The following is a 22,040-nucleotide window of genomic DNA, read 5'->3' as shown; positions in this document are numbered from 1 at the left end:
CAGAACAAATTAAGTACGTAACCAGAGGTACCACTGTAATATACTATCTTACTAACCAAATATACAGAAATATACTCCACTCTTAAGTCTTCAATCCCACTTCATGTGGTTTGGTTAACATGTTAACACCAAACCATGGTGAGAGTGTTGCATGAATGAGGCCTGTACTTGTGCATTCCCCTGCCTCACTCCCCTCACATGCTTCACTTTAATGAGCTACTTCATAGAGATCATGATTTCCAAGTTACATCTCAACCAGCAAACCATGATTTGCCCAAACCTAGTACAAAGATCAATTTGTGGTTTATAATCTTCATTTGAATGGCCTGCCCAAGCCATTGTTCAGGAGTCATGGCAAGTTACAGTTTCTATGAAAAACAAAGTAACTAATTAAAACAGAGCACACAAGAGAAAGGGGGAAGAAGTGTGAGCACAGGGTTTGTTCATGCAATGCCAAACTACAGCATGATATCACATGTCAGCAAACCCACTACATGTCACAGACACACCCGTAATAAAGAGGCACTCCCTTATTAATCCATGGATTTCACATGACACAGACCTGAGTCCCAGCTTTTAAAACACATTCGAGTCCACAATTTCCCAGTCATCCACTTAAGGAATATATTTACCTGTCCTTCAATGTTCTGGCATATAGATATTGCCGCTTCAATTGTGGTATCAGATGTGTCCCTTCTCACAATATTAGATGCCTTGTAAAAAACAACAATGATCAGATTTAGCACAGCTGCTACGTGGGAAGCTTCTATCTAATCAGCTTCTGCCTTTCTGTTCCCCAAGGCCAGAACTATGGTAGCCATGTGACCTAGAGCCTATCTGCAGTCCCACTTTCCATACTAAGGACCTCAAAGCATTTCCTTGAGGCATTGTAAGAAAACTAAATAGTGGATAGAGCCAGCCAGCTGTCTCAACTTCAACGTTGCAGCTGCTGCCCACTGCCACTGGCTGAGCAGCCCACCACAAAGCACTCTGCTATGGGCCACCATAGCCCAAAGAAAACACTGCAGCTGTTACAGGCCTGGTGGTGCTTTGACTTGACCCTCAGGAACAGACATGGAGTGTTCTCCCCATTCATTATCCATGATTCCACAGTCATTTTGGGATGTGGCATTTACAGTGGTTATATAGGAGGCTTCCAGGTGGTAACTTTGGTTCTTCAGATGAACAACAGCTGCCATCGTACCTAGCCACTGAACATCCTTGCTGAAGCGGATGCAAAGTTCCGCTTCATCTGGAGGGCCAAAGATCCCCAGCTCTTGTTATGCAAAGCACAATCCCCTCATTGCTGTTTGCCCTCCTTGCCAAGTAATTTTTTGTTTTCAAACGCATTAGGAATTTCACCAGGACTTTCTCTCCACATTCACCTTTCTCATTACGACCTCTTTAGCGGGCCTGTCTTCCTTTGTGGTCTTCCCAAGGATACCTTTGGTATGTGGGGTGAGCAGCCCTAATTTATTCAGGGCTGTCTGGTGGCCGATGTCACGGAAAAGACTGAAGAGACACTTCGTCTGAAATAAGAGAGAAGGAAAGGGGTCTACTGTCTGCATTTTGTTCAAGCTCCCCCCGCCCCCCAATCTACCTGATCACCTAATGCACACAACACTGGCAAGGTACCTCTCCTCTCCTCTCCTCTCCTCTGCAGTCCCTGAGAGAGTTTGCCTACTGTTTGAAAATGTTCCCTTTTAAAAATAATGGGAAGGCTTAACATGTGGACATAGACAAGGAGCTTTCAAAAAACAAAAGGAAGACTGACAGTACTGAAGACTGACTTAGTGTCTTGGCAGAAGCTGGTCTCACACCATGGGTGAAGAACTCACTGCAATTCCTCTTTCAATATGACAGGCTTATAAACAGCCACTTCACCTGTTTGCCTATGGCATGTAGTAACTGCTCCCAGGCAACCAGTTGGCTCTTGTCTTCCCTTTTTAGACCAGATATTCTAACATAGGTTAGATGTTTGCAACTCTGTAATCTTAGTGCCTTAAATATTTGAAATATTACATCTGTCTTCAGCGTGGTATTCCTAGCTCCATCAAGATATATCTGGGATAGGCTAAAGCCTTTCCTCTTTTCTCCTGTTCAGGCATGCGAGACTCACCTCACTTGCTGAGACCCATGGCAAGAGCATCAAGTGAAAGGCAGGCCACTTAGTGCAGGTTCTTACCTTTTCAAACACCTCATTGTCAAGGTAAGGGTAGACCCGGAATGCACCCCGGATCCGCTTCACCCCAGGATAGAGCAAAGGCACTGCGTTGATGTAAGCCACACCATGAAAGGAAATCTGCTCTTCTTCTCCACCACCTCCTCCTCCCTGGAAATTGAAAAACAGAGATTTATAGATCACCTCAATCTATAGTCCTGAAAGCTCACAGCAAGCAGGCAAAGCAAAGAGGGAACAGAATCACAGCAACAAAACAGAAGAACATTTCAGCAAATTCCCAGAACTTTCCCCATCATTTGCTGACTCAGCTCTGAGCACTGAAAGTCATCCTGAAATATGCAAGCTTCACAGGGCTTGTGAAAGGTGCTCAGGTTTGGACTTCGGAGAGTCTGCAAGGAAGGGAGTTCATAACAGGAGGCAAGTGATCAAAATGATCTCAGAGATAATCATGGGGCAGATGGGTATAAGTGCTCTCAAATGTATGCTGGGTGAAAGCCCAAGCAAGTGGGACAAGGCCTTGCTTTCAAGAAAAGGTTTTAGGCAGCACTATGGCATGAAGTCCTGGCAAAGAAAGGAACTTCCAGCTGAGCCTCCCTGAGACAAGGAACAAAAAGGCAATCAGCCTCTTGCATGGGTAATAAAGAAAAACCAACTGATCAGAGCTCATTTTTGTCTCAAGAACACATTCAGGCAAGTAACAACAAAAGAGATAGGGCAATGACTCGTAGCATCCCTGAGGGCTCTACCAGTATGATTAAACACTTTTAATTATACGAATGCTCTTCTTTTGCTTTGAAACCTTTTTATGTTTCTCTGGGTAATGCAAAATATAAAATAATAATAATGTATATACGTGATTCAGGTCTCTAATACGCACACATTCTGCCTGCATTAATGCCAACCAAAGTCCACACTTGGTTCATGACTGACTCTCCTCTGGAAGAACTTCTTCATTAAGCTGCAGATTTTCCCCAGGCATAATACCTCTAGCAAATGAATCAAGGCAACATTTAAGCATCCACTTGTTCTCACCTTTCATGCTTAAGTATAACAGGTACTTTACCTTGTCTGCTTTTCCACCTTTTGTTTTGGTGGAAGTGACCACAGGCACTCTGGTCATCTCCACAGGCCAGTACCGACAATCTGCAATCCGCTTTCGAAAACTGTGGCATAGAGAAAGGCAGGCAGAAAACAATAATTATTCTAGACCAGTGTGATGTAATGGTTAGAGCGCTGGACCAGGATTTGGGAGACTGAGGTTCAAATTCCCACTTGCCCCTGAAGTCACCATCTGTCAGCCTAATCTACCTCACAAGCCTGTTGGGAGGAAAATATGGAATATAATGAAGATGAAACACCAATTAGTCTTTTGTATCAATGAACAAAATGGCCACCAATGGTATGAATACACCTGAAAATGTGGCTATACCATACATCTTTGCTCAGAAAATACGTGTCAGCCAGCAGTCACAGCCAAGTAATGGAGTCCTGACTGACACTTCTGGTTTGGCTCTAAATTTTGTTGCCACTCTCACTGCTAATGCCAGGTGTAGAGAGTTTGCATCACAGAGAAGCAGACACACAGCAATAGCTGCTTTCTGTTCAGTACCAGAAATTTAAGCAACATGTCAGTTGCTCACTATTATGGTTATTCCTATTTGCTTTGCAGAATGCATGGGTTGTTTGCACCCCTGCAGTCACTGGCAGTCAGTACGGTTGCCTATTTATGACTAGGAATGGGGAAAACCCAGGTTTATATTCCCATAGCCCTTCCCAGAAGTTCAGTGGGTGACCTTGGGCTGGTCACTTTCTCTCTCTGCCTAACGTACCCCACAAGGTTGTTATGAAGATAAAATGGGGTGAGGGGGCCATGCTTAATACCTTGAATTCCTTGAAGCAAAGGCAATATATAAATGTTACGATACTATTACTAATAATCTGATGTGCCACAGACACCACTGCAAACCAAGCCATAGATGCACACAGGTATGTAGGAAGCTGCCTATTACTGAGTAAAACCATTGGTCCTTCCAGTTCTGTTTTGTCTATGCTGATTGGCAGCAGGTTTCAGGCAGGAAGTCTCTCCCAGCTCTACTTGGAGATGCTCGGGTATTGAACCAGGGACCTTCTGCATGCAAAGAAGATGCTCTGCCACTGAGCTCTGGCCCTTCCCTTAACACTTACTTAGCACTGATATAGAGCTTTATCTCAGTAACTGTCACAATAACTTTTGTACAGGTCAAGGCCAGTCAGATCTTGGCCACCCAATAGTGTCTGAAGTTGTCTCCCACAAGATTGCCAGTTCTTTGCTATTAGCCACTATATTGCAGTAGGCCTCATATAGTTCCTTTGGGCCATTCTATGTAAGTTATGAGCCCATGGAGAAAGGCCTATGTTTTCTCACCAGATCACAGCAAGAGGATCTAAGTAGCAGCGCCTTTCCAAGTCCCACATAATCCGTTTTTTAACAGTTTCTGCCTGGATCCTGAGATCTCTATCCTAAAAAGAAAACAAGAAAAGAACCATTTAGAAGCTCTAGAAATCATCATGTAAAGAAAATGATAAATTCTGCAGCAGGAAACCCTCATTTCAGTCACTATATAAATTAGTGCTTATTTTCAATGGTGGCACTAGAAACAAATTTGGGGGGATGGGACAGAATGGGCAAAGTACATTCTAGTGTGGAAGTTGATGAGTGGAAGCAAACATATCTTGGAAGATGCTTCCCTCCGGACACCATCCTTCTGACGCTTCCTACGCTTGTTTTGCACATTAGACTTAGAAGTGTAAGTCATCACATTCATTTCTGGCTATTATATTCTCTGCTGGCTCTCCAGTACGAAAAGACAAGGTTTCAGGAAAAACTAGGCACTGGCCTGACTTATCCCAGCAATTATCACATTTTTATGATTCTAAATAGCTACTCTGGTTATATTCTGTCCCAGCTCTTTCTTTCAAAGTCACCTCCAGTGTGTTCAGCTCTCCATCCTCCTCCTCGTAAGCACCACCAACGATAAAGGAGTCTGGGATATTCTGCCCCCCTGGTGCTAAGATGTTGGTGACCGGCCACTTTTTGGGCCGGGGTAGTGGTTCTTTCTCACCACCAAACTTCAGTACTCCATTCTTGAACAGGAAGGGGCATTCTTTCTGGAATGATCATAAAGGATAAAGGATTCAAGTAATCAACAAAGTAACACACACACACATATACAGTATAGTATAGAGTGGCGTGGATACAAATGGGGTACACACACACCCTAATAAACACCCCAATATAGTTACAAAAGGGAGGACTAAGAATGATTTATATAGGTCTTTTAATTTGCAAAGTGCCTTTTAAGTTTCCACTGTGGCATCCCCAAAATTGCTCGTAGGAGACAGGCCACTATTTTCCAAATTTTACAAGGGAGGTGGAAAAACAGTGAACAGTGGCTCAATGTGTTTCTAACACAAAACCCCAATTTGGCATCACATGAGCAAACCTCAGGCTCACATTCTTCCTCCTCCCTGATCCTTCATCCCTCACAAGCTACAATTTCCCCTCTGAGTTCCTGCTTCACAGTATACCACAGTCTACCATCACATCCATACTGACAAACTATGACTTGCACTTGCCCTCCAAATCCAAAGAGGGGACCATTAAACCTGAGGCTTGTTCAAGGAATGAGCCAGTGACTTGCTGAAGGCCACACAACAATTCCAGGGGCAGAGGCAGGGGATGGTTTGCCACCTCCACATCTATCATGTGGTGTATGGATCTGAATTCACAGGGCTGGCCCTACCATTAGGCAGGGTGAGGCAGCCATCTTAGGGAACAGACGCTGAGGGGTAGGGAGTGTACAGTACTATGTGTTAAGTGTACTGCACTCTGCATTAAGTGTACCATGCATATGGATGTAAGGAGACAGTGATTTCCATCCTATTCTCTGCTCCTGTCCTGTGTCCACCCAAATCTACATTCTTCATCTTGCTATCCACTATGCCCAAAACTATCATAATTAATTATAGAATCAATTATGTAACTAACTAATTAGAAGTCTAGTATCTTACAACTGGAGCAAGAAGGCTCTGGTTTTTACCTCAGTTAATTGATTTACTTCATTTATATGCCACCTTTTCACAGTAAGCTGTGCCCAAAGCAGTTTACAATGGACATCCATTTATTATCAAATACACAACATTGCAGGATTTAGATTGCGGAAAGAAAGGTTTATAAAACATTATATAAATACAAAGGAAGAAAAAAAAAGGATTTAGTAGACAGAGAATGAATTCAATTATTACAAAATAATTAATATAGACTCATGTACAAAGCAAAAAAGAGAAAGTTAACAGGCAATAAAATTCTAGTGATGGTGCGGGTCTTATTCTAAGAAACCTCGGAAGCCAGGCTTAAATACAGTTCAGAGGGGATTTGTCTTCTCACCAGATTAGAAGACTGACAGCTGGCTCTCCCATTGTTCCTGAAAGGAGACTAACAGCAGCAAAAGGGAACTGGGGGGTGGGGGAGTGATGCTGAATTCTCTTCTCCAGCCTCCTGGAAGCTCCAGCTGTTGCCAGAGGTCTTATTGGCTATTACTAACTAGTCACCCCAATCACAGCACCCTGTGACTGCAGCAAGAGAAGCATGAGCAAGAGCACAGTAAAGACAAGAGTTCAGGATCTCAGCAGGACTCACCTCGCCAACAGCAGGCACTTGCAAGCCGATCATATAGTTCTGTGGGGGTCCAGTGGGCAGGAACGTTTCAGGGACTGAATAAGCACCTTCCACGGTCACTCTAAGGAGATTGCCCTCGGACAGCTGCCATGGGGACAGCAGACTCTCCTGAACAGATACTGTTACGTTGATGACGCACTACAAAAACAAGATCAGGTTTGGGGTATGCTGGCAGTATAAACTTGTATATTGCTTTTATGCAAGTTCAAATTGCCATGGTGTTCCTCAAGGGATCCCAGGGATTTTCAGAGTTCACCAGGAAGATGGAATGATGGTTGTATCAGTTTTAAGTCAGTGGTGTCAATACAATCCTTAGAAAACAGCTGAGCAGAAAACAATCACGTTGCTTCATTTTTAGATTAGTGTGATCCAGCTGGGCCAGGTCTCTCTGCTAAATCCAGTCATTAGGACATTTTTCCCCTACCCACTTCCACCTAGCCAGCAATTGAGGAAAATGAATGTGGAGAGAGATTGTTGGGTCTATTCCCTGACTCGGGAGAAGGAAGCTTAAGAGGTGGCTGGTGCCAAAGACAGTCATTGTGGGGCCCACCCATGATGAAGGTTCATGGATGAACCAGCCCATGCTTCCAAGGCAGGAGCTGCAGACAATCCAGTTGCCCAAGAGAATTCTGGGCAATAATCCAGCTAAGAAACAACACATTAGTTTGCTTTCCCCCTCCTGTCTCTAAGTTCCTTTTCCTTCTGTGTTGTGTCTTTTAGACTGTGAGCTTGGGGGCAGGGACTATCTTATCAATAGGGATGGGTGAAATCTCTCAGTTCTCATTTTCCCAGTCTTCAGTTCAGTTCTCCACATCAGCTTGGAATTTAAAACAAATACAGGTCCTCATCAGCATTTTAGTGGAAAATATTTGTAATACATTTTTCTATGCAGTTTCCCCAAATATACACATTTTTGCAAAACTGTTTCCCATATAATGCATTCTTGTATGTTATTTTTAGCAATATATGCATTTGTATGTACACTTTACTGTAGTATATCATTATTGTACATATTACTTAGTTGGGCAATGCACTGCAGAATTCAGAAAAGTGTGAATTTGAAGGATGGCTGTGTTTCAGTTTGCATATTGTTTCAGCAAGTGCAAATTAGGTAGATCCTCCTTTAAGTGTGAACTGAACCAAATTTCTCCCCATCCTTACTTGTCACTGACACTTTTGTAAGACAATCTGGGAGTAATTTTTAAAACATTTATGCTTTAAAGCTGGATAAAAATGCTTTGAATGATGAGCACTGCACACACACTAATAAGCAAATAAACCATGAGGAGGTGTTTATTTCAGGCACAAAAATGAAATAGGAGTTTGGGGGTGTGTGGATTTACACATCTCACTAAACAACCCTTGGAGAGCAGCAGTTGGAACAGAGTACCGGTATATTTTTCAGTCAACTGTCTTACATTTAAAAAGAAAACCTTATGTTTATTATATATTAAGTTTAAGCTGGAAACATATAGCCAGGCAAAAAGGCAGGATAGAAACAATTTAAATAAAATAATGTGTGTTAGGATTGAAGTGCTATCCACCAATATTTCGAAGCCAGAGATATTGAAGTTATGTTGCTGCATACAGTTTCTTTAAAGAAATGCCTCTATTATTGTTTTTTTAAATACCTTGGCATCTGGCCGGAGGGTCTCCAGGGGAGAGCCTAGCACAGGAAATAGTGGAAGTGTTGCGCTAAATTCACAGAGTCCTGCAGAGAAAGAATTTTTGGAGGGGAATCACAAACGATGGTGTGGCCAAGCAGTGTTAAAAGGAAGTTTTTTGGGAAAGCACCAGGAAACGCAGCTGCTCTTGCCATGCTGCTCTGTAGGTTGGCAAGAATCTGGGATAGAGCAGGCAAATGAGCCAAAGTTAACAGACCAAGATGGGTTCATAAGTAATAACAAGCCAACACTAGAACAAGTCATGGTTTGTAAGCTGCCAACAAACCATGGCTTGTGATCATGGGTTGTTGGGAACAAACAAAGCATAGTTAAGCTCTGGAACAGTCAGTGTGGAGATGTGGAGCTGCCCTCCTGCCAACAGACCTGTATGGGATATGCCAGTGTTTGGGCAATGGGAGGGTTGTGCATGTGCACCAGTAACAGCACCAGATTGGCTCCACCAGCCTGCCCACACAGCCAGACCTCAACCACCACCCCACCCCACACTGTCCAGACCCACCAACCCACATACTACACCAGCTGCTCTTGGTCAGGCTACAGGACTGAGTTTGCACAATCAAACAAGCCAAGTTTAAACTAAGCAAGCCATGGCTTAGTGTTAAGTGCGAACTAGACCACTGTATAAGTTCCATAGTGTGAATGCCAAGGAAAGGGATAAAGCAAACCAAGGATGAATTCTATCACTAACCTTCTAGTAAAGGTAGAAGGTCCATCACAGCTTGACCAAGGGTCATGGTCTTCTCTTCCTTCTGCTTCTTCTCCTTTGGTAAAACTTCTGTCACAGTGACTGGGAATACCAAACATAAGATTTGATAACATTCCTTAAACATCTGTGATGCAGAAGCAGCCAGAAGTATTGAAGTGGGATGCTTGCTCTTTTAAAAATGGCTGCTACCCTAAGGTTGCCAGATGACCCCCTTTCCCAGGGACAGTCCCTGCTTTTACAAATCAGTCCCCATACAAAATCCATTGAAGTTGAAGTGTCCCCAGATTCACTGAAAAAAATCTGGTAACCTTATGCTACCCCCTACCATCATCTCACTGAATAACTTCTCAAGAATCATTAGGCTTCTCAGAAATCCTAGGGACACTCAGGAAGCTACTGCCCCTGATCATTTGAAGAACCCTAGTTTAACTCTCTCTGGCATGCCTTTCCAGGGTCCAGGGGTTCCCTAAGCCAGGCACAAAAATAAAAAGCCCTCCTGTAATTTGGCCAATGAAAAATCACATATCTAAGTAGCTCAGCCCTGCATCTCCCACTTAGCTGTCCAAACAGGCATCCTGTCCATAATTTCAAAAGGATCACATTTTGGAGAAATCATTCAGACCAATATCAAGAAAATGAGCAGGCATGTGTTACATTACGATGCCCTGACCATGTTGAAGGGATAGATCACTGAAGGAGGTGCTGTCTGTTTTTACAATATGTATTTAATCTCAACTATAGTTAACTGAAACAAGCCAGCTTCATAATTCGTGGCCCATGTTTTCAAGCATTGCTAAGCCAAGCCATGACTTGGTGCAAACATGTGGGATCCTGGACAGCAGATCCCAGCCACTCTGCTCTTCCCTAAATGTATATTGGTGCTTCACTGCAGTAAGTCACATTTTGACTTACCAAATTGTCTGCACCTGGGCTCACGGTTTAGCTCTCTCTCTATAAACCATGAGCTGTAACCAAGGTTGGTTTAATGAAACTTAAAAAATACAGAAATAGTGTGACATGGGAGCTACAAAACAAAGTTCAAAATTCATTTCACTCGCAAACTCACTAGATAGTATTTGGCAAGCCCTACTTCTCTCATTGCTATCAGTGCTACTTTTCTAGAAAAAGAGGTATCAGAACTCACCATGAGTGCCTCCTTTGTTCTCTTATAATGGCAATGGCACCCACCTGAGAGGTGGCAGAACTGAGTTCCAGCAAGTTCTGGCTGCAAAAGAGCTCTGGTTGCTATAAAAATTCTAAGAACATAAAAAGAGCTTGCTGATCAGGCCAGTGGCCCATCTAGTCCAGCACTCTGTTCTCACAGTGGCAAACCAGATTATTAAGATTAAGGAACAAAAGTGCTTTGAGGGTAGTTATTGCAGGCCTATGTTCTAGTGGGTGAAATATGCACAGGATACAATGTTTCCCTTGATATAATCAAAGAACAAAACCAATCTCTTCTTTCCCGATTTCTAAATGACTAAGTGACTGTCAATTCAGAAGCATCTGTTTAAAATGGGGAAACAAGGAAGGGAGGAACACTCGTACTCACATAGCAAAGGTTTGTGTGCAATGTCATCCAGGCTGTGTGGCCCTTCAGGCTGGCAGTCAAAGGTGGTAGTGAAATTATATTTCGCACTTCCTTCTGCTGAACTTTCCACTTTTGCAGAGTCACCAAGGACGATGCCATTGTATTCGGTACGCACAAAGGTAACTGGCCCATCTCCTTTGACACCTTTCTATCAAACAGGGAGATGGTGTCACTCAGTCTTTTTTGTATGGGACAGATTCAAGTATCATACCACCTGAACAAGATCACACACTCCTTCTTCTCCACATGCCTGTATGCCTGTCTCCATCCATTTAAGCAAGTAAGAGGAATTATCTCACTTTAAGGACACATCCCAGCCAGGCAAAAACACTCAAGGAGGGTTGGAGAAGTCCAGGGAAGGAGGGTATGGACACCCCCCCAAAGGGTCTGGGGGACCACCACCCCTGTTCTAGATCAAACCTAACTTGAAAGATGGACCAAATTTGAGATTCAAAAACATCAGAGAGAAATATAAGCATGTTTCTTTCTTTGCCACCCTAATCTGAGGGGTCTTGTCTTTAGCTTTAAACTTTTGAGCATGACTTGTTTTATTTTTCATTTATGTGCAGCACCTAATAATGACAGAGAGTGGAAGAGAGCACCTACACTTTGGAACTCCCTGCCAATTGACATATTCACTCTTTTTGGCACTTGCTAAAAACATTTTTGTTTAGGCAAGCCAATCTAGACATGTAGAATGCTGATATGTGCTTTAATCTGATTTGGACCTTATCAGTGATTTTAATTTTTTTGAAAAAATATTTTAAATTGTTGTTTTTAATTTTTTTTTACTGATAATTTTATTATTTCATTCTTTATTTAAACTGTCTTGATGTTTTCTTTTGTTTTACAATCAAATGGTATATAAATATTGTGAAATAAATGTGGTGGTACTATACAAAATAAAATACCGAACTCAAGATAAATAAAAATTGTCTCAAAAGGAAAATTTACCAAGTCGTGTCCATCCAGCACGGTTATGTTCACTAGTTTGGCAAATCTTTCTGGCACCTCAGGATGCAAAAAGGAAGGTGAGACAGCCATTAGAAGGAAGAATCTGCTGGTGAATAGAGGTGTCTATGCAGCTAAATAAAAGAAAAGAAAAAGGAACATGAATTATCATTTATTTATATCTTGCCTTTCCTCCAAGGGGCTCAAGCTGATATACTTAGGTTTCTACCCAATTTTACCATTCCAACAACAACAACCTTGCAAGGTAGGCTAGGATATGCAGAGTAGTATAGAACAAAGTGTTATGTGATGGCCAGAGTGTCAGAACAGGACCAGGAAGATCCCAGTTCAAATCCCCACTCAGCTTTGAAACTCACAGAGTGACTTTGGGCCACTCGACGTTTTTTGAATGTCACCTATCTTGCAGTGTTGTTCTGAAGCTAAAGAGGAGGGATGTACCATTGGAAAAAAGCCAGGGATAGAAAACTAATAAAATAAAATATACAGCAAAAAAAAATGCAGTAATATAGCACAATATAACCCTGCAGCTGATTGCTGTGATAAGTCTCCAACATTCTCAGATCACTTCCTTTTTGAAAGTCAACAATGTGATCCAATGGCCATCTCAGTAAGTTACTTCCAAGTAACAGTATTGCAGCCCTAATTTGTACTTATTATAGTGTTGTATCCCACCCCCACCCCACCCGTACTTATGAGATTTTCTGTCTTAGGTGCCAAAATAACTTGCCTGGCCTTGAGTACTAAGCACTCGAACTTGAGTGATAAATACATCATTTGCTGCTCTGCCTCAGGCAGCAATATGTCAATTACTGCTGCAGGGCTTGTGTGTGCAAAAAGGGATGTTAAATAACACAAATAAACATTAAACCGATTTCTTTTTTAAAAAAAAACCATACAAACACCCCCTTTTAAGAGAAGGCGGTCGAGGGGGTTGTGATGCAAACCATTGCAGTATTCTAGGATGAAACAGCTTATATTGACCCTGTATCCAACTAACGTCTACTCAGAGCAGACCCTCTGAAATCTATGGGCCTGAGCCAGCCATTAAGTTGATTCAGGTCTACTCTAAGCAGGACTCACGCTGGATGGATACAACCCTGGGAAGCTGAAGTTCACTTTTCACTGGAAAATTTTCGACTCTTGGGAATCAAAGCAAAGGAACACACCTTCACGCCCTGCACTGGATGGAAATGGGTGCGAGCGCTGAACCGGGGGCAGCGGGGAATGAGAGGCGCCCACCTGTCTTCCCGCCCGCAGGTAACAGAAGAGCGCAGAGACCCAGCGACGGTTGCAGGAGCATCTTCCGTTGCCATAGCGACGCGGGGGCGCCTCGAGCGCTTCTCCGTTCCTTCGCCCGGGGAAGCCTCGCGAGACCTTCCGGCTGCCATGTTTGTTGTGGGCAAGCGAAGGTTCTCACTGGGTTTCGCAGTTTCGCAGCCGCCTCCTGCCTAGTAATAAGCCTGGCCGGGCACGCGTTTGTTGTACCAGCGGTGTCTTCACCACAAGAGTTGCATTTACTGGGCGCAGCAGAAGCCCACAGACCCCTAGATTTGAACGGAGTTAGCAAGTGTTTTTTTTTTGCAAGCTGTAATGTTGCTTAGAGACTTATACTTGGAGCCTGGAAAAAGAAATACCCACAATGGTCTGAAGACCTTAATGCCCTTGCTACATTGGAACACCCTTTTTCAGCGCCCCCCCCCAAAGGGCCAACGCAGTTTGGATACCTATTTGGAGGGCATCGGTGGTTATTGTATTGTCAATGTGAGCTGACAGTTTTTCTGGGTTTTTACACACACACCCCCCCCCCGTTCCTTCGCTTTTTTCTTTTCTCAACACCTGCTTTCTTTAATAAATTTGCAAATAATAATAAGTGGAGGGAATTATAACCATCAGATGAGGCGTAATAAAACGAAGTGCATGTTCCACTATGCAGAACTGGCTAAACTGATATACAAACTGCGAGATAAGGACAACTGTGACTTCAAAGAAGAATGGGAACTCTTTACAAATTACCTAAAAAGACAACAAAATGAACTGGACTTCTTGGCAGGACATATACAAATCTATTGATGGTTAATATAGTAGATAGATAATATAAGGATTTATTCAATTTTACAGTATGCACAGAACAATATGTGTTGAGAAATCAGAGAGATGAGCCAAGGGAAGTCTTGGGGTGGAGAGGCGAGGGTTTATTGGGGAGGTGGGGGAAATAATGAAGATGATATTTTGTTATGTTGAAATTGTTAATAAAAAAATTATTAAGAAAAGGGGGGGGAAACCATGTTCCTTATCATTTCATATGTTCTGAGGGCATATAACTTTCTGTTATCGGAAAGTCTCTGAGGCCCAAATGAGTACAGTACTTTCTTGCAACCAATAATGTTGGACACACTTGTGTTTCCCCACCTAACCCAGCTAAATCGCTGGGTGATCTACCCCCCCCCCAAAAAAACCCCTCATACCAAACCTCTTGTTGACAGCTGTTTTAAAATAACCCTTCTATATTAATATTTGGTGGGTGAAAGTCAGAAGTTCACATTGGCCATTTGCCGCTGTTTTACTACAAGGTGCCACTGATGGCACTACCAATGTTAAATTTTCAACCCAGCCAAGAGACAGCAGTGGAAGAAACAGCAGAAGCATGTCCCTCACATGGTGGTGCAAATTGCTTACAAAGAAAGAAGCTATGGCTTCTCAGAGGGATCCAGATGGCCACTGTGAGAACAGGGTGCTGGTCTATATGGGCCTTTGGCCTGATCCAGCAAAACTATTATTGTGTTCTTAAATGCTATCTGCTGAAGTTGTTGTTGTTGTTGTTTAGTCGTTTAGTCGTGTCCGACTCTTCGTGACCCCATGGACCAGAGCACGCCAGGCACTCCTGTCTTCCACTGCCTCCCGCAGTTTGGTCAAACTCATGCTGGTAGCTTCGAGAACACTATCCAGCCATCTCGTCCTCTGTCATCCCCTTCTCCATCTTTCTCAACATCAGGGTCTTTTCCAGGGAGTCTTCTCTTCTCATGAGGTGGACAAAGTATTGGAGCCTCAGCTTCACGATCTGTCCTTCCAGTGAGCACTCAGGGCTGATTTCCTTCAGAATGGATAGTTTGGATCTTCTTGCAGTCCATGGGACTCTCAAGAGTCTCCTCCAGCACCATATGGATGCTTTCGAAAAGACAGGACCAGACACACTCTTTAGGTTAAAAAGTTGTTGTTACCTCCCCTGCTCTTAACTTTATCTGGGTGTGTACAGAGCATATCTTTAAAGCGCCACCACCTCAAGAATCCTGGGAACTATAGTTTACCCTCACAGAGCTGTAATCCCCAGTAACAAACTACAGTCCCTGGGATTCTTTGGGGGAAGCTGGGTGCTTTAAATGTTTGGTATGGATTTGACATATGGTGTGGAAAGGACCAAGTCTGACTGAGCAAGCAGGCATGCTGCTGCTGAACAAGGCTGTTTGCAGAGAGAAAGAGTAATAGAGGGCTCTTGCATCAGTTCCTACCACTGATCTTCACTGACCACCTGTCAGGGATTATTCAGCTGTGATTCCTTCATTGCAGGGGGTTGGACTAGATGACCCTTGGGGTCCCTTTCAACTCTTCAGTTCTATGATTCTGTGTCCATAGAGCATTACAGCCTTCGCCTTTCTCACAATAACCCCAACAAGGCGAGTGTATATGATTTCTCCCTTTTTACACATGGGAGAAGCCACAACTGTGAAAAGTAGTTTGGTGGTAGTAGTTGGAGTGTGGGCCTCTTGTAGTGTCCTCTATTTTCCTGTTGGGGGCAGCTGGCTCATTACGATCCTGATGCTGTAGAAACTTTTGAGCAATTGAGAAAGCTCAGTTCAAACCCCCCCCCCCATCCCTCCTGTCCATTTGGAAGGAGTCCTCCTTCCTAGTCAAGATCTGGAACTGCTGGCAGGATATTCTTAGACTGAGATTTTCTTCCTGGCATTTCTGCACTTGGAGGCTGAGAGCAATACTGGAGAATTCAAGGGATATTTGCAGCAGAGGAAGAATCCAGCTGCAGAGACGTCTAGCAGGTAAATTTCCCTTCCTGCGCATTGATCTTTAAATATAGCCTATTAGGGAACACCTTGACTTCCTCTGTTATCTCAGAACTTGCTCTCACAACCTTTTTACCTCCTTGCACATTGTTGCTGCCCTGAGTCCTTCTGCCTTCAACCCAACGGCAGACCCCAATCAGCTTTTCACAATCTCTATGACCTGTGCTCCTCCAACAATTTCAATTTAACAGGAATAATCCCTGTTATCTCTCTCTGGGGTGGGGAATTGCTACTCCTATTTTGCCTTTTGAATATGTTTCAAAAATGCCTTTTAAGGTTTTTATTTGTATACACTCACACACATGTCTCTGCATGTGGGTTCAGCCTAGGGATGGTGTCACTCTCTCTCTCTCTCTCTCTCTCTCTCTCTCTCTCTTTAAAAAAATTATTTTTATTAATTACGAACACGTAAATACAGCAAATATACATAAATAAAACTAAAAAGAAAAATAGAGAATATAAAAAGAAAAAAGAAACAGAACAAAGAATAAAAAATAGATAACAAATTTCAATAAATAAATAAATAAATATACTTTCATATCAACTTCTACATAGGGAGATCAAGCTTTTTTTAAACAGCTTCGGCTTAGCTCCTTATTTCATATCTCTTGACTTCTTGCTATCGATGAACGTACTTGTAAATCAATTTTTTTTTCCAGATTACTGTATTCAAATGGTAAATCTTGGAGAGACAGTCTGACTGTCACTGACACTCACTGAGGGATGGTGTGTCTCTTAACTGTAGCAGTGGCAGACCTTGGGGTCTCAATTTTCAGCGCCACCCTGTGCGACGCCAACATTCAGTGCCCCCTTCAGTGCCTCTCGCCTTCCACTCTACGGCGCCCCCTGTTGCACGCCCAAGGCTCCGTGCAACTGAACCAGTTGCGCCCCCCTAAATCCGCCTCTGACTGTAATGCAGATGGATCTGAACACACACACCAAAAACCACAATTGTTCGAGTAATTGTTCTTCTAGTATTGCAATTAACCTACATTAAATATATTTTTGCAGCCCTAGTAACTATAAGTAATTTTTGTTAGCTACCGTTATTTCTGTTTTGTCCAACAGAACTTTATTCCTGCTTCTCTATCCAAGGGCATATAAATGTAACATCCAGAAAAGGAGTTGCAGCAAGTTTTTTTATTGCGTACGGAGCCAAGCTTCCTCTTGCTAGTGCAAAATAAATGGCAGGCATGCCTGCCAGCTAACTAGATACTTGTGCAGTTGTCAGTCTTACCCCTTTTCTCCACCTGCCCTTTTAAATTTATTACGTTCATTCACAGAAGTATTCATTTGACGCATCACAAATCACAGTGTGCTGGATGGATGGGTATTTTTTTCTCAGCATAAGGCAGCTGCATTTCTAATCTTATTGTATAGGAAAGCCCATATATTAATTGTTCCTGTCTCCATCATTCTGTATTTGGGCACCTCCAGACTGTCTGTGTTTTGTGGGAGGGGCTCAAGGACACACTGGGAAATCTAGCTTTGTGCAAATAGAGTGAAGTAAAGGACTCTGTCACCTGAGCACAACAAATCCTCTTTAAAAAAGAAATGGACTTCCTCCCATTTGAAAAGTGATGGGGAAATGCATTGAGATGTGTGGGAAGAGTAAATGACTGGCAGGAAGACATAAATAACCCCAACAGACAGGTGCTCTGTTGCAACAGATCCACTTCTTGTTTAAAAAGGAGAAAGAGGACATTTTGCAGTTAGAAAAGGAATGGGGAAATGCACTGAAAAGGGTGGGACGAACGTGTGATTACTGGGAAGACTCGTAAACTACCCCACAAGAAAATCAGGATGAATGCAGGAACACGATGAATGCTCACTGTCGCATGACCACTACACAAACAAATCAGAACAAATGTTCATTAAAGACTAGATATAATCCAAGCTTTTGTTTGCATAAACTTTATGCAAACAAATCAGGATGAATGCTTAATAAATAGGTCATCTGGAGGAGCCCTTCTCTGCTCACAGCTTTTAGCTGTATATCTTGATTTGACTTCAGTAGCCATGTGTCTAAATTTGAAAAGGACAGCCTTTCTCTTTGAAGGGTCGTCAGAGGAGAGTCTGGAGCTGTCCAGGCCAGGTCCAGTTTAAAGAGGCTGATCCACACCATACAGCATATTCAACACATATCTGAAGCGCATGACATTCCCCCAAAGAATACTGGGAACTGTGATTCCTATACACACAGAACTACAATTTCCAGCACCTATAGCATACTAAAGTTCCCAGTATTTGGGGGTGGCGGGGGTCAAGTGCTTTAAATGTGTGTTGAATATGCTTTAAATGTATAGTGTGAATCTTCTCATAAGAGGAGGGCGGGCTTAAAGTTGCCCATCAACAGATCTCACCTGGACAGCAGGCAAACAACTCACCTGGTCACAGTTTCTTCCACTAGGCTGAGATGAATTGCATTTCTCTTTCAATTATAAAAATTCTTTCTGAATTTGCATCTATACCTCTCAGTCAGAGTGTACAACTATTCTGCAGATCCATGCTTATTTTACCCTCCTCTCCCTTTTTGCATGATGCCTAAATGTTTGGCAAATGACTGTTGGATTCCCCCTCCTGCAAAACACTGGGCTTACTGTATAAGGTGAGCTGGGGAGACCTCCTAGCTCCCTGTGCAGCTCTCAATTAATGGGGTGGCCTTTGCATTTGTTCACCCCCTGTCCTGCCCCTCCCAGCTCTGTTCGCCAGCCAATTGGCCAGCTCCAGGGAAGGCACAGGACTGGAATAGCATTGCTATCTCATCCTTGTTGGCAGAGCCTGCTTTTTTGTCATCTTGGTCTCTGACATTTGAGTGTGTCTTCCCCCATCCCCTGTCTCTGGCTCCAGCTACCCTTAACTTATCTCCTTCATTCCCCCGCCAAATAAAGTATTTCACAAGGGCACCTCTTGGGTATGTGCAAATTTAGAGCGGGGTTTCCTCAAACTTGGTTCCCCAGCTGTTGTTGGACTACAACTCCCATCATCCATGACCGCTGGTCCTGCTAGCTAGGGATGATGGGAGCTGTAGTCCCAAAAGCAACCGAAGTTTGGGAAATCCTGGTTTAGAAGAAAAGGCAAGAGGGGACGTGATCAAATTTTATAAAGCTATACATGGTGTGGATGAAGTGGACAGAAAAAGGTCTTTCCTCCCTCTCTCATAACACTAGAACTCGTGGACATCCAATGAAGCTGAATGTTGGAAGATTCAGGAGAGAAAAAAGAAAGTACTCCTTCAGACAGTGCATGGCTAAACTGTGGAACTCCCTGCCACAGGAGGCAGTAATGGCCACCAACCTGGTTGGCTTTAGAAAAGGATTGGGCATATCCAAGGAGGATAAGGCTATCAGTGGCTACTAGTCATGATGGCAGTGCTCTGTATCCATGGTTGGAGGCTGTAATGCTTCTGAATACCAGTTGCTGGAAACCCCAGAAGGGGAGAGGGCTCTTGTGCTAGGCATCTTGGTGGCCAGTATTAGAAGAAGAAGAAGAGTTTGGATGATATCCCGCTTTATCATTACCCTGAGGAGTCTCAAACTGGCTAACATTCTCCTTTCCCTTCCTCCGCCACAACAAACACTCTGTGAGGTGAGTGAGGCTGAGAGACTTCAGAGAAGTGTGACTAGCCCAAGGTCACCCAGCAGCTGCATGTGGAGGAGCGGGGAAGCGAACCCGGTTCACCAGATTACGAGTCTACTGCTCTTAACCACTACACCACACTGGCTCGATGAGCACGATGCTGGGCTAGATGGGCCACTGGCCTGATCCAACAGGCTATTCCTATGTTCTTAAAGAACCCTGAGGATTGTAGCTCTGTGACGGGTAAGCTGAAGGTTTCTCTGAGCGAAGCCATGAGTTTAAACATGCTCTGAATGTATGGGGTGTGTGCAGCCTTAAGCTATCCAGCTGAAACAGAATGTAGAGCCGGGAAAGGAAATCGTCTTCCTTCCTTTGTAAAGCCAAAACACGGCGGTGTAGAAGATAATAAACGGACGGCGATGACAGGAGCTCTATCCAAGGGTATCAGAGAAAATCCCTTGCTCAATTAAAGAGCCAGAGGAATTTCAAGAGGTGTGTTATGAGCTGAAACCTGGCCTGTAGCACATTGGCTCCAAGTTGTGCCTCTATGTGCCTCTCTCTTTGAGAGATTGTTGTTTTCTGTCAACTGAGAGAGAGGGGGATGATGGCTGTCTAACGAGAATGCAGGGGACTGTCAGGGTAGCAGCGCCAAACCAGCTGCCTGGAATTAAATGATCCTGTTTATCATGAGCGCAAGTGAAGTTCCCCCAATTAAAAACCACTTAGACCTGGCAGAGGGACAGGCAGTCAAACTCAATCCAGGGGCTCAGCTACGCAGAGCATTTTTATAAGCCCACATTTCAGGCCGTAGCTGCCTGCAAGAGAGATCGTGGGCAGGTCCGCACCACACATTTAAAGCATGTTCCGCACACATTTAAAGCATGCAGCTTTCTCACAAGGAATCCCGGGAAATAGTTTCACCTGCACAGAGCTACAGTTCCCAGCACCCTTTGCAAACTACAGTACCCAGGGTTCCTGAAGGGGTGGAATGAAGTGCTTTAAGTATATGGTGTGAATCTGTCCAATATCTGTCTATTTTATTAAAATTTATATATCGCATGAATGTTAAAATAAAAAATCTAAACGGGTAAGAAAGAGAATAAAACAATGAAATTATCAGTAAAAGCAGTTCCAAGCAACTATTTGCAACATTCAAAGAATAACTAAAATAAGCTAAAAACAAGCTTAAAACACCTGTCAACATTCTACCTGCCTGGGTAGGCTTGCCTGAACAAAAATGTTTTTCGCATGTGCTGCAAAGAGTTCAGTGAAGGTGCCTGCCTGATGTCAATAGACTGGGAGTTCCAAGGTGTGGGAGCTGCCACAGGAAAAGATAAATTTATTACAAATGCAGAACAGGTATTATCTTACACCTGTAACAGGGCCAGTTCTGTCAATTGAAGTGGTCAACTGGGCACATAGGTAAAAGGTAAAGGTTAAGGACCCCTGGACTGTTAAGTCCAGTCAAAGGCGACTATGGGGTTGCGGCGCTCATTTGCTTTCAGGCCAAGGGAGCTGGCGTTTGTCCACAGACAGCTTTCCAGTTCATGTGGCCAGCATGACTAAATCACTTCTGGCGCAACGGAACACCGTGATGGAAATTAGAGCACAAGGAAATGCTGTTTACCTTTCCGTCGGAGCAGTACCTATTTATCTACTTGCACTGGCATGCTTTCGAACTGCTAGGTTGGCAGGAGCTGGGGCAGAGCAACGGGAGCCCACTCTGTCACTGGGATTTGAACCACCGACCTTCTAATCGGCAAGCCTAAGAGGCTCAGTGTTTTAGACCACAGCACCACCCACACATATGGGGTAGCCAACTGGCACCAAGTTGTTTAGGGCTTTATATGCTAATAGTAACACCTTGGGCAATAACTGACTCAGAATATCTGGCTGCACACACTATTACTATTTTAAAAAATAAATCTGCGGTAAATAGAATATCCGAGCCAAAATGAACGGGGTGGGGGTTGTTCTCCCTGAAATTTCAGCATTGCAGCTTCTCCAAAATTTCAGCTTTGCAGCTCCTCCGAATTTTGCACATTCTTAGCTGTCTCCCTTGGGGGTTACCCACACCCCGCCTGAACTCTGGCAACAACAATCACACACACAAAAAAACATGTTACAGGGCTCGACCTCAACTCCGCCAGCCACCGCTGCCTCTGAGCTCCTTGTAAGCAGGCTGACAAACCATCGGATGAAAGGCACAGTATCAAGTGAATATCAGTTGTGGTGTCACTGGATGCTGGTTTTTCTGGCTGGGGGCCAGGCGAATGCCTTGCTCTCAATCTGATCCTGCCCACCCTCCAGTGGGTATCATATAATGATGGGATGATTTACTGGAGCAGGTGTGAGGCTGAAAAGAAGAGGCAGGCCTGTTAGCCGGCGGAGAATGTATTCGCAGCTAACCTCAGGGAGACTCATCCGCTTGCTTCATGAACAGGAAGAAAAAAAGAAAGGGGAATCATAGAACTGCAGAGTTGGCAGGGAACCCCAAAGGTCATCTAGGTCAACCCTCTGCAATGCTGGAGAAAA

The 22,040-nt window shown here is 43.6% G+C and overlaps 2 protein-coding genes across 4 annotated transcripts in view; one reads left to right on the top strand and one right to left on the bottom strand.

The window, feature by feature from the left end:
• CFAP70 (cilia and flagella associated protein 70) overlaps positions 1-13,181 on the bottom strand; it is a 33,716-nt gene extending 20,535 nt beyond the window's left edge. Inside the window, 13 exon segments of the mRNA XM_081840166.1 lie at positions 633-713; positions 1,386-1,529; positions 2,186-2,332; positions 3,246-3,345; positions 4,587-4,681; positions 5,147-5,329; positions 6,861-7,037; positions 8,531-8,610; positions 9,273-9,371; positions 10,843-11,025; positions 11,836-11,893; positions 11,897-11,966; positions 13,093-13,181. Coding sequence (XP_081696292.1) covers positions 633-713; positions 1,386-1,529; positions 2,186-2,332; positions 3,246-3,345; positions 4,587-4,681; positions 5,147-5,329; positions 6,861-7,037; positions 8,531-8,610; positions 9,273-9,371; positions 10,843-11,025; positions 11,836-11,893; positions 11,897-11,966; positions 13,093-13,166 — 1,491 coding nt within the window. The 5' untranslated portion in view covers positions 13,167-13,181.
• Positions 13,182-15,647: 2,466 nt separating this feature from the next.
• MSS51 (MSS51 mitochondrial translational activator) overlaps positions 15,648-22,040 on the top strand; it is a 34,730-nt gene continuing 28,337 nt past the window's right edge. For 2 of the 3 annotated variants that reach the window (XR_014151057.1, XM_081839896.1), the window contains exon 1: positions 15,650-15,902. The gene's annotated coding sequence lies outside the window, so the exon portion shown is untranslated. Of the gene's footprint in view, positions 15,903-22,040 lie in introns of all 3 variants that reach the window. The other variant, XM_081839897.1, reaches the window with a different exon arrangement.

The sequence above is a fragment of the Podarcis erhardii genome (assembly GCF_964252035.2).
Source record: "Podarcis erhardii genome assembly, chromosome: 14".
In the NCBI taxonomy this organism is placed as follows: Eukaryota; Metazoa; Chordata; class Lepidosauria; order Squamata; family Lacertidae; genus Podarcis; species Podarcis erhardii.
Note: the sequence above shows the minus strand (reverse complement) of the source record. Positions and strands in the feature narration are given on the sequence as shown.